General features: G+C 43.3%; 1 protein-coding gene across 2 annotated transcripts in view; it reads right to left on the bottom strand.

Moving 5' to 3' along the window:
- PDE8A (phosphodiesterase 8A) overlaps positions 1-11,964 on the bottom strand; it is a 142,072-nt gene extending 130,108 nt beyond the window's left edge. The window contains exon 1 of one of the 2 annotated variants that reach the window (XM_072934060.1): positions 11,536-11,964. In XM_072934060.1, the coding sequence (XP_072790161.1) occupies positions 11,536-11,601 (66 nt within the window). In that variant the 5' untranslated portion in view covers positions 11,602-11,964. Of the gene's footprint in view, positions 1-2,874; positions 2,951-11,535 lie in introns of those variants that run through there. The other variant, XM_072934061.1, reaches the window with a different exon arrangement.
- Between the last annotated feature and the right edge of the window lie 1,365 nt (positions 11,965-13,329).

The following is a 13,329-nucleotide window of genomic DNA, read 5'->3' as shown; positions in this document are numbered from 1 at the left end:
CTGTGGCTATGACAGCTAGAGCTGGGATACAGCTGCCACAAAAATCTGGATCACTCACTCTGTCAAATCTGTCTACAGAATATTATTTACTTCACCAAAAGAAAGAAACCCAAACCAAAACAAACCCTATTCCTATGCTTGGCCTCGGTTTTTATTTTTTCTGGATAATTTCAGCTTCTGTGTTTGTCAACTGAAAGGAAAACTCGTGTCACATACTCATGGGTCAGAAATCTGGTGGGTGTTTGTATATTATACAAGAGGTCAAAGATTGGAGAAGTTTCATTCTAACCTGAGGACAACAAAACAAGGTTACTGAAGAGCAGCGTGGCTGCTCATCAGCTGTACACATGCAGGCAGATGCAAGATTGCATTTAGGTACTTAGTGCTGGCAGGACTGAGCTGCAGATGCTTTTTTCACTGGAATTTGGTGCAGGTCTTGCATGCACCTTCTTGTCAGGAGGGCTGACACCTGCCCCTCAGTGCAGGGATCCAGTCCCTTCTGTGTAAGGTGAGCTGTTCCCAGGCCACATCCACGGCAGGAATTGTGCCCAGCACAGAGCCTGTGCCTCTGACCAGCCAGCACAGCCAAACCCTCCCAAGGAGCACGGCCAGAGCAGCCTCCTGACCCTCAGAAGGACCACTCTGCTTGAGCAGAGGCAGAGTGAGTCCCACTGCTCCAGACCAGGAATGCTCCCCATGAGACCACAAGCCCGGGCATCACACCATTGTGTGGGGCTGCCATGGCCTGAGCATTTCTGCTCAGGGCTGCAGAGAATGAACCAGTTAAAACATGCAGAAACCAGCAGCTGCCCTGGTTTTCACGTACTGAGCTGCGAAACTGGTGCCAAGGGCTCCTGCACCCAGGAGTGCACAGATGATATTGTTCCTTCAATGTATGACATTCATGGGGCATTCCTACGGTGAAAGAAACCAGCACGGCCGAATGGATGAATGGAAAAACGAATGGCTTCAAGTTGATTTAAAGGAGATATTTAGTCATGCATGGGAAGGAAAAGAGAGAATAAGTGACCAAAATAGAACGAAGCAATTGGAAACAGCTGATGTTTGATGAAAGGAAAGATATTTTCTGGGGTGAGAAATTTAAAAGCCTTGAGTATTTTCAAAGGGCAAATTATGCATGAGTTTTTAATCCTTTTAATGGTGCCAGGTTATCCAGAATCCACTCCAGAAAGGTTTCTGAAGCAGTTTATTCTAGAACTAAGCCAAAACCTTCAGCCAACTCTGGAAATTCTTATTTAGAGTCAGACTAACATATTGTGAGCTCATGTCGCTGTTGGAAAACTGCTCCAGCTGAATGCATGAGGGAATAGTTTTGCTAAGGAACTCTGAAGTTTAAGCCTTTTTTTTTTTTAAATTTACAATAAGAAAAGGCAGGAAAGGTAATTAAAATCCTTGATAAAAGAAAAAAAATTATAGAAGGGCTGAGTTACATTTTCTGAGATTTACTACTGTCTTTCATTTCACAAAGATTGGACAAGTTTCATGCTGTATTGGAAGTGAGGGGTTTCCTTTCCATGAGGCTGACATTAGGGCAGTTCTCATTCAGAGGTGACAGCTCCACAGTCCTGACCCACAGCACTTTGTGACTACAAATGGGACAAATCCAATTGTGTTGCTCCAGCCAGTGTCCAAGTCACACCAATTACCATTAAACATCTCTGCCAAAAGGGCAGCTCAGACAGTAGGAATTCAGGTGTCAAACCCCACAGGGCACCATGGGGGTCACTGCCATAGGCACCAACAAATGAATTTCACAAAGCAACCTTTTTTTTAGGCTTTGTGTAAGCTTTTAGGTACATCCAAGTCTGAGGCATCCTAGTCATTCATGTTTCTGCATCCTCAGCTGTTCTTTATGTGCTAAGAACATTTTGCATTTCTTTCAGTTGTGGGCTGCGTTTTATTTTAACTTGGCAAAAAAAGGTTACTGGATAAATGACAGACACTACCTTGTGCCTTTAGTAAATCATTGGCAGACATGGGTGAGTATTTGGAGATGAGAGGAACGCAGTTTAGGGGTGGACTTGTTGGTTTCATAGCTGGACTTGATGATCTTAAAGGTCTTTTCCAACCTAAATGACTCTCTGATTCTATGTATGGACACAGGTAGGAAGCCAACCAGACAGTATATTACTACCTTTTATAATAAATGCTCATGTTTTTCTCCCATGAATGTCCACATCTTTTTAAGTCACAAGTGTGCTGTAATAAGCAAATATAAAGTCAAACACTTGTGGTTATATAAAGCTATGTGGAAGAAGAAAAGAGAAGCTATGTGGAATCTATGACACCTGGATTTCTGCAGGGAGTCTGAAGATAGTATACATTGCCAGCCTAGCACAGAGGACATAGATTTCCCAAATAGAAGCCTCAGAAAATAAAAACCAGTAAATACAAAGTTGATCACAAAATACAGTACAGGGACACAGATGTTTAGAAATTCAAGCCAAATTTAGGAAATTAATGTGGACACAGATAAAAATTCAAAACAGAAATATATAGCATATTCAAATATGCTTTGAGCAGAGGGGTTGAGCTAGATGATCTCCAGTGTTCCCTTCCAACCTCAACTATTCTATGGTTCTGTGCAATGTTTTGCTTTGGTATTTCTAAATGAAATGGGTGGGGTTTGATTTTTCTTTTCCAAAATTAAAGGGGACAAACAGAAACTGCTTATAAAGCAACTGCAGGCATTTTGTTTGGGACTGAATAAAAACATTTTACAAAATTTAAGAATTTTCCTCCTAAGCCTCCTCAATTTTCTCCAAAGCAATCTCTGCTTTTAGTTTCATTAGACCTATGTTTATATTTCATAGCTGAGGGAGAAGGGTCAGAGAGCAAACAAAAAAAACTCACCATTGATCCAGGTCTGTTCTCAACCCCTATTTTCTTATTCATAGATAAACCCTTTCAGATGTACCCCAGTTCCTTCAGTGCTGAAGGTGCAGAACAGGAATCTCTGCAGCCAACAATAACAAACACTGACACCAACTTTGCATGTTTCCATGGCCGTGGTGCCCCAGAGACCTCCTCTTTCATCCACACACTCCTCCCCTCCAAAGCTACCTCATCACCATCTCTCTGAGGCTGGGGAAGGAAGGACAGGTCAGCTACACCCACTTGCCAATAGATTTTGTTACTAGGGAGAAGAAAAAGATGGGAAGGAAAAAAAAAGTTGTTTCTGTTTTTTAATTCTTTTCCCTCCTTTCTTATTTGCTCAGGTCTTGTCACCTGCCCCATGTGGTTGCTGGTGGAAGATAGATGTCATTCAAGTGCAGAGAAGCAGCACAGGGAGCACTGTTGCACAACCAGCAGCCACCAGGATCACGCTGCTGTCCCCAGGGCAGCACGGGCAAAACGGAGCAATATTTTCCGATAAACACTAAAACCACTTGCAGTTAAGCCTTGTGCTTAGTCTGGCACGGGAGTACACGACACTGGTAGATCAACCACACCAGAGAGTGACTTGGGTCCATTTGGGGTCAATGACAGCTTCAGCCAACCACATGCTCGTGGCCAGCACTGCAAAAAGTGCTGCAGAGGCTGGATGGGACTAACAGGAGGGGAACTCCCAGGAACAACCCAAGGGCAGAGGGAAAAATATCCCAGGCCTCTACTACAAGCACAAAGGATCTTTACCACTTCTAGGAGGGAGATTGGGATTGGTACAAATGGGGGAACAGTCAAAGAGTGAGGAAAATACCAGCCTTAGGGAGGGGAGGCAGTGGAGCTCAGCTCATCATATCAGCACTTGTTTGTTCATGTAGTAACCCTTCAGCACAAAGAAAAGCAAATGTCCATTATAATCTCTCATTTCTGAACTAGTCTCTTGCATATTAATTCCTATTGACTGACAAGTGGAACAGCACACATCGATCATCTTGTTAATCAGGTATTCTTGCAGCAATGCGTGATGCAGTTTAAATAAGCCAGGTTAAGTTCCTTGTGTACACAAGGAAGCTATTATAAGAAAATGTAATGATGAAACCACTTTTTTCAAGAAGCAAACAGAGCTTGAGCACCTTATATGCTTTGGAAAATTTTACTTCATTTATATCATTTTTCATGACCTTTTGCTTAGCATGACATGGTGTTGTTCCTCAGCTGTGACCAGTTTGGCTTGAAAGTCAAGATTTTGCAAGCCTGACTAGTGAAATCTCCTGAGACTCTAAGCTTTCAGGGAGCTCAGTACCTTCTTTTGAGGGGGCATCTCTTCTATGTAGTGTGTTTTGGTAGTTCAAAATAACGACCACTCCTGAGGTTATTGCTCAGATGCACAGCAGTTCTTGGCAGACAGGACTGCTCAGTTACTGTGGTCCTGTAGAAAAAGGTCCTTCCTCCCCATGGCACCCATGGAGGAGACACCAGCACTGCCACAGAGGAAAGCACTGATAACAAACAAAGCTACCCAGCCCCAGCTGTGCACCCCACTGCTCAGCTGACCTTGTTGCCCAACCTCCCAACACAATTATATTTACAAAAGCATCTGATTTGCAGAAACAGTGCTCAGTCTCAGCTCCTGCTGGTATCTGTGGAGACTACACACACTGGGATATTGAAAAATCAGCGTGGTTTCACCAGCTTATGCTTCCCCTTTCCCGCTTTTACAAGGGTGGCTCAGCCTCTTAGGGGCCATAACTGCATCTTTATGAAGCCCTCGGATGGGTTTTACTGCAAAACAGCGCTGAGAATGCACATGCACGATTACACCAGGACAATGGCCTGAAGTTAACAATCGCTTCCTGTAATTGTCTGAGGCAGTCTGTAGAACTAAGAATCATCTCATGATAAATCCTTGTTGGTCATTTACCATCATTAATCTATACTGTCAGAATGAATTAGGTGCAGAGGAGCATATTAATTACAATGCAGATGACACTCCAACTTTAATTATCAGGACTTCAGAGGAATCAGTGCCAGTTAATCAAGCTCAGTACCACGGAGGCTGTGGAAGGAAAGTGCTGTTCAGCTGGTGGCACTGACATCCAGCCTGCAGGGTCTGCACTTACTGTGATGCCATTCTAGCTTTAGTTTTCCAAATTGCTCTCTATTTCTACCCACGTTAGTCAGGTCTATGGGAACACTTTTTCCACATGCCTTAAATTAGGGGTGACCAGTTCTGTCAATATGTAGCCACCTACCTTTATTTATAGAACATTTCATAATAAACAGCAAAAGCTCCCACTGTCTTTTTATGCCTGTTGCATAAAATTTAGCATTTACCAGCTACTTACTCATTTTACTTACCAGCTAAGTCTACATTTTCACAGGTTGTTGTTTCCATGTCAATATTATTTTATGCCATTTTCTGGAGGGCTAGGAGTATGGAATAAATCTAAACATCTGAACAGTTTGTAGAGCACTGGCAGAGCAGCTAGCAGTGTTGCAAAGGCCCCCAAATCCCATCAGCCAAGTGTAGCCCTTTTGTTATTGTAGGACCAGAGACAGAAACTCTCAAAGCCCATCAGATTCCTGCTGACACTCTTCGTGTGAATTCCAGCAGGCAGGCTGACCACTCACTCTGGCTGTTACCAGCAGCAGGCTCCTGGGGAGAACAGAAAAAGCTGTTCTCCACATCTCCTGCAGGCAGGCCATGAGGCACTGCACAGCACAGGGACAGCACGGTGGCAGCAATGCAATGCTGAAGCTGTCCAGATGCTGTCCAGAGTGGGCTGCTCAGTGGGGCTGGGGATTTCCAGCAGCACAGACTTCAACAAGCTGGGTAAGCTCTGCAGAGCCTGGGGCTCACAGAGCCCCTGGGGGCTTCACTCCATGCTGCTTCCTGCTGCTGCACACACCTTGTGAAAAACACTCAGTTCCTCCTGAAACTGGTGTACAAAATGCAAAAGCTGAGGAGATCCAAGCAGCCTGTGAAATGTCCTCAAGGAGATCAAACCAAGGAAATAAGGAGTTACAGAAACAAACCAATAAAGTAAAATTACTGTGGGGAATTTAATCACCCAGGAGACAGGAAATTCAAGACTATGGTATCCATGACAACCACTATTTGTCCACATTGTATGGAACATTAACCTTAACTCCATATGTGGCAACAGAAGAAATTATGGGACATATCAGGTATGAATGCATATTTCATTCACAGGGTACTCTTTGAGGGCTACTGTGGAAGCAATAATTAAATTTCCTGACTGCAAAGCAAGTTCATGCACAAGCAGCTCTTCTGAGACACGAGTGAACATCACCAGACAGAGCTCCCAGCTTACCCCCATGGCTTAGGCAGGGAAGATTCAAGGTCTCAGTTTGGTCACAGCATCATCTCCTGCCTTGTAAGCTTCTGGCTTATGTTCAGACTTTGTTTTGAGAATTGCCATGTGTTGATTTAGGAAATGTTGTGATGTTTCTTTCAGTTGTTGGGTCAACAAGGATTCTGCATTTCTTGTATGTTTTCCTTTTGAGCAACTAAAGCAACATTCATCCTTCAACAAGGCAGAAGTCCAGTTCCTGCTGGGTGATCAGTTTACTCGAATGCGAGAACCAGATTATTGCTGAGTTAGACAGCAAACAAGTTATCAAAACCTGAGAGAGTTTTGCACTTGTCTTGAACTGAATTTTAACCCCTGGCTGGATACTGTAGAGTCAGATTACTTACAGAAAGAGCCAAAACCAAAGCAGCCAGATAGACAGCAGCTCTCTGGGTGGAACAGCTGTCCCTAAAGTCTCAATTTTCACATGATCTTAGACAATTGCTGACTGGTATATCTATTGTTGCTAATGTTTGGAAGACAAGATTTATGAATATAGAAACAAACTGCAAACGTATAGCAGCTGAGAAAACTAATTTGAATCAGGTGGGAAGGGAGGCTATTGAAACAAGGGGTTTTTAACAATAAAAATTAATTCTATCTTTTGCCACTGCCAGAGGACATAGAAGCAGACAGACAGTCTGCTTGGTTATGACCTATCACTAGCTGACTCTGGAAGTACCATATGCTGTTTCCTCTTCAGATAGCTAAACCCACAGCCCAGCATCTCCCACATGGAATTTTGCAGCAGGAGCAGGGCCAGATGCTAATCCAGCCCATCACTCTTAATGAAGTGATTTAACACATCCACTGCACCAACCAGCTCAGGTCTGACCTCTGTCACCACTTCACAGGCAGCTGGATGCTGCCAAAACCCAGCCATGCTCACAGGGGGCTGCTGGAGCCAGGGCAGCAGCACTGCTCTGCCCAGGGCAGGCTCAGGTGCCCTGGGGTGGTGCCACCTTCCCAGGCTCCCATCCCTGCTCGCTGCCTTTGGGGTGCTCCTGCACTGCCCAGTGGGGCTCCCTGCAGGGGCCAAGGAGGGAAACTCTCTTCCCAAGCAGCGGCATCTTCAGGCAGCACCTCTGGAAGCCAGAGGGCTTCCATCCAGTAGTTTTGCACATATTTAACCGAGTCATGGCCACATTTATTTAGCAGCAATTCCAAGTGAGGAGATCTCCCACTGTGAAAAAAGTTGGGGTTTCTTTCACCTGCACTTCAAAATAAGAGTATTCCCATGAGCTCCCTCTGCCAGGAAAGCATCTCAGGGCTGTCCCAGCCCTCAGGCCAAGCCCAGCTGAAGACATGGCTGGGACAAAGAGCCCAAATACACTCTGCACAGCCTGGGTCACACTTGTAGCCTGGACACATGGTGAGCAGAAAGCAGCAATGCCTCTCTATGGCTGACCTACTTAGAGGTCAGGCTTGCCCAGGGGCTCTGAACCGTGTCCTTTGGGCTGCTCACCACTCAGATATGCACTAGTTCACATTCTGCTCACCCTCCTCTTTCTTGCTGAAGTCTCTGAAAACCTCAGAGTCAGCTCTGAAACAAAGGCTGATGGCCCCTCACCAGCAACAGCTCACTGGTTTGAAACTCCCCATAGGGCCATAAAAGCCAAAAAAAAACAATTTACAGGAAGGGAAAAAAGTATGAGGCCTTCTTGTAAATACCCACTGAGGGCAGCACCAGAAGGGTGCCAGGGTTAGCCCAGCTGATCAAGAGCCATGTGATAACACCAGCATCCTCCATGCAACATCCTGCTCCAGGGGAGAACTCCCAACAGCAGTTTTTCCCTTTGCTCTTGGAGGTACAGGTATGCTTCTGCAGCAGGGTTTTCATCACTATTGCAAATCCCAGACCAGTTTTAGGAGGGCTGGGCTGAAATCACCAACCTCCCTTCCAGAGAGTGGTTAATAGCCTTGGACTCTTCTCAGTGTGTCTTAAATATGAGCTGTTCCTCAGCAGGGAGAATTCAGGATTTGATGCTGCACAGAAATTAATAGCTGAACAACACAAGTCTTGAGGAGTGGTTCTGCATGTGTTTTCACAGAAGTCATGGCAGGTTCTGGAAACCACCACTAAATCTACATGCTAACCTGAGTTGAGGCAGGTTTGAATATGGCTGAAGAATCCCAGCCTGTGAATGATTTCCACTTCTGAATCTCTGCCCTGCTGTTTATGGAAAGGCAAAGAAGTACAGTGATGAGGTAAATGTGTCTATGAATGCACTACTGTTACCTTTCTACTCTGACAACTTACAGAAATTACTTTACCACCCTTATTTATTGCTAATCAAGCTCAGCACTGGGCAAGGAGAAGGAATAAATTCTGCCATGAAGTTTGTGCTAAGTCATTTTGTCTTCACCACATGAAAGCCATAGCCCAGGCAGTCTTATTGGAAGCCTGTTAATGGCTAGAAATACCCCTTTTCTAGGAGTTTGCTTCTTTCTTAGAAGTGCTCACATTTTAGCCAGCACCACTTCTGTAATGCAGCAAGAGCAGCCTGAGCTGCAGCAGCAGCAGCAAAGTCCAAGCACTCAGCAAACTCCCCTGAACTCCTGTTTGAAGTTTCCTCAAAAGCTGCACCAGCTGCTTTGCCAGCTAATCTTTCCAGCCTGCAGCTACGGAGCAAAGCCTAGCTGTGGACCTGTGTCAAAGGTACATTTGTTAACACATTTCCCCTGGAGTGCTAATTAACATTTACATCAAGTACTATGAGAGTGAAAAAGCTTCAACACAAACACACACTGCAGGGAAATGTGGAGAATAGTGTACTGTTTGCCCTTCAGGAGCTGGTGAAAATCCAGTTTGTTTTGTAATCTTCTGTTCTCTAAAATCAGATATTTCTTCAAGTTAATAACTAACCCATTCTTTTTCATTTAAAAACCTGTAAGTGCATTTAGAGTGGTATGACAGCCAGGCCCTGCTGGCCCTGGTGCAAGCCAGCCCATGTGCAGGTCTCTGTGCTCAGCCACAGCACGGGCACAGCCCGGGCTAACCACAGAAAATTACACGATTTTATCATTTTATAATAAACATAAACAAAAGAACATCAACACACTTTTGCTTAAGATTCAAACCTCTTAAACTAAACACTAAGATAGGAAACCCAAACAGAAATATTTGTAGCTGGATCTTCAATTACCACATTTTGGGATGCTGACAAAAAGCTCTAATGAGTAACACTTGTACCCACAATGAGAGGCAGACAAAGTTATTTGCAAACACAAATTTGCACTTGAAAGATGCAAAGGCAGTTGCTGAACAGCTGAATTATGAGCTATTCTCAATATTATTTCTCAATATTTCTTGGAAAAAAAAAATGTGCTATCACAGTGAAACAAAAATTTTAAGAGTGCAACCAATATAACTAAAATATAGTTGAAAAAATCCTCAAGAATTTTTCCCAGGCCAGGGGGAAGTTTTTCCCATTTTTTAAAGGAAAAACTAGAAAATACTGGGTTCACAGAAAGAAAATCATATTCTATAAGCCACAAAACAATAGTATGTAAATCCCCCCCTACTCTGTGAACGTTTAGGCCATGATAGAGTGCATGTTGTTATTCAAGATATTCTCTTCTGCCACAACCATGCATCCTGCCCAGGCTCCCATGAATTACAATCTGTGTATAAAAAAGCACCAATAGGCACACTTGCAGATGTAGCAAAAACTGACTGAGCACACTACTCCCAGAAATCAGTTTCTAGCCCTCTGCCTTCACAGAAATCAGGATCTGAGATTAATAACATATACTACAAAAACACAGACTTTATGATTGAAAACTGCTCTGGAGTTCTGTGAACATATTTTGTTATTGTTGCCAAATATTTGAGGTGAATAACTTTCAGCCTTCATGTTTACAAACTACTCTCATTGTTTTGTCCTTTTCCTTTTTTTTTTTTTTTTTTGAGTGTTGCTTCTGCCTTTTTAACTGGATATCCAACTTTGTAAACAAAAAATAAGTGTGGCAGGCAGCAAATGCAGCAGCAGTTTTTTCAGTTTTTGTTAGACAGGCTGAAGTAAATGACCCTAAGCACTGATGAGAATGACTGGGCAGTGCCAAGGGGGATGCAAGCAGTCAATGCTGAGATGTCCCAGCAGGACAAGGTGTTTGTGTTTCTTCTTCTCGACCAGCTCTTCAAACTTCTTTTCGTTAGATACACATGTCTATATTCACTAAGAACATTTTTCAACAAGTAGCAAGCACTCAGATATTTTCAGATTTCCAGTTTCCTTAGTTCTCTGTCTTAGTTTCCAGTAACTCCTATGAAGAAAAGGCAATACTGAGCTCAAATCTAAACTGGCACATTTCTGACATGACCTCCCAGAGACTTTTTCTCCATAGCACAAATGTCTGAACTGAAATCCTGGCCTCAGCACAGGCAACAGAAAATTTTCCACCATTCCCCTCCAAAACTTGTGAAGATAATAAACCCCAGTATTTTTGGGGAAACCAAAATGAAAGTAGAATGTCCAGCTTCCAAAATGCTAATGGTTTAATTTCAAGTAACAGGATGAGATTAATGTAAACATGCTAACCTGTCCAAACTGGAAATCTTTCAAACATCAAGCACAGGAATCAACAAGGTGGTTTTTTTTCAGGCAGGATGTCAGAGTTACCCCCGTGGTTATGTGTGAGCTGAGGACAATGTTATTACATGAGATCAAATTACAAACATAAGCAAACAGAAAACAATCTCTGAACGTCACTGTTGGGATTTGACAAGAAGCACAGCTGACCCATTCGGGAGGTTGAATGCTCTCAAGTGAGCTCTGGGGGAGGAGGAGGAATTGCTGCTGGACACCGAGTTCCACGCAATTAAATTGTCAATTTGTTTGCCCAAGTTAATGCTTATCTTACCCTATGCTTGCTATGGTTTTACTCAACGTATTTGACCTGCAAATCTTAAAGCAGTGGCTTTGCTAAAATTATATGAAGTTTCTGGATTCTCCAAGCACCTAAAAAAAACCCTATTTTGGTCATTTCCACGGCACAGAAACCTACAGTTACTCAGATATTTGAAACTTCCAGTGAGGTGGATGACAGTCACTTAACCACACACATCACCATTTCATTTCTGTTCCTAATGTTTAGCACAGCCTTGCTCTAAGGAATTTCTGAAGTTGTTTACAAAGCTGATGCAGAGGTTGCATTCAGTCTGGTCCAAGGGCAATGGTTTGCTGAAATCACTTGTAAACAGCAGAAAGATATTTTCTGTGACTGAGGGAGGAGGGGGAATGAAAATTCTCACCTTGCACCAAGGACCATTAGAGACAGAGCTGGTTTCCAAAATATCCGCTCCTTCATTCTCTTCCATGTCTGATTAGTTGCAAAACTTTGTTCTCCAATGAAAAACATTAAACCACCCTCCAAGCAAAGGCAAAGCAAACCATGCAGGCTCCAGTATCCCAGTTTGTGAGAGCCCTGCAATGAGTCACATGTCGGTTTTATGGTCACTGGTCTAATCCAAGGTTGCAGATCCTGGTTCCGTCCTGGATTTCACCGAGCTTGGCCTTTCTTTTAAGCCTTAACAGTTCCTCTTGTCATGCATTTATCTCCTTCAGCCCTTCCTCGTGGATCCAGGTTTTCACATAACTAATGGCAAACGTTTTCAGCTTCCCAGGCACTGCAGGGGCACTGCCACTGAGCCTCCGATCATCCCAGGAGCAGCCTGACAGCAGAGTGGAGTACGTGGCCACACCTCTCTGCTGCCAGAGCTGGCCTAGACCATAAAATCAGAATAAGGTCACCCAGCAACCAACCATTCAACGTCACTACAGTAATAAAGCCAACTAACAATCAACTTCTTGCTTGGGTAGATAAATATTTTTATTAGAAGAAAGAAGCCCAGAGAAGATGGCAGGGGGCTGACTGTTCTGAGCTGAGGTGGATAAATTCTGATCGATGCAAAGCTTTCAGCAGACATTCATGGGCCACATACAAACCCACCAGGCTGTGTTTGTGAATGCCAGTGGGGCCAAACCCCATTTTTCCCTAAGGATGCATAGACCCTGGACCCCAGCGGGCTGGGTGGGTCATGTCCACAGGATATTTTTCAGCAAAGATCACAAGTTCCCATCCAGGTGCCCACAAGACTTTCATCTGCCATACATGCTCAGCTTAAAAAAGTTCCACTCATGCTCAAAAGTCTCCATAAAATAGGGATGAATTTACAAAATAGCCTCCATTCCCTGCCAGAGTCAGTAAAAATCAGGTCATACCATAAGAGTGCATAGAGGAGCTTTATCAAGCAAATGAAATATTTTGCTCAGGAACAACCAAATACCTGAAGGAGCTCGCTCCTTCAGTGACGTTTCTCTCCAAACAGACGTACACGTTAGAGAGAAGGGCTACAATAAATATAAATAAAAGCAGATAACAAATTATCAACACTCTTTGTTCTGTTTGCACTGTGTATCAGGCAGTGCCACTGCAGATAGCTGGTGCCCTAAAATTTCGAAACCAACTGTGATCTCTGACATCTATTCAAAGACAAACATGGCTTCATTTTCAGGGCAGCCACTTGGTCTGTCTCAGAAAGGCCTCTCTTTAAAGAAAAAGAGAGGAATCCAGGGTTGCTGGCTAATCTGGGAAATTAGGGCCACTTTCCTCCCTCTCTGATATGCAACTTTTCTTTCTATATGGCAGGAAACAACTTTTTTTTTTTTTTTTTTTTTTTTTTTTTTTTTTTTTTTTGAGAAGAAGAATGGCAACTGTGCAGGAAGATTAAAGTTAATTCTGTTCAAATATAAAGTATTTTAATCCAATGCTCATATTGGCAGCATCATTAAAAATTAGCCATACAGGGATCTGATTTTTAGACCCCTTTCTGCCGCTGATGCACAAAGTGCATGAGTGATTTGGTTAAGATCACATGCTCAATTATCCTCGTTATTAGTTACATAGGATTTAATGAGATATTTCTCAGCAATTTTTAAGTAGCTTGATATTACAGTTTAGCAAAACTCTCAGTAACTGGAAGTGTTTGCCTTGTTGGGACATAATAGTTACAGGTCCTCAAACACTGAGTAGTATCTGATTGAGC

Source organism: Taeniopygia guttata, chromosome 10, assembly GCF_048771995.1.
Source record: "Taeniopygia guttata chromosome 10, bTaeGut7.mat, whole genome shotgun sequence".
In the NCBI taxonomy this organism is placed as follows: domain Eukaryota; kingdom Metazoa; phylum Chordata; class Aves; order Passeriformes; family Estrildidae; genus Taeniopygia; species Taeniopygia guttata.
The sequence above is the reverse complement of the archived record's forward strand: the minus strand, read 5'-3'. Positions and strand labels throughout refer to the sequence as shown.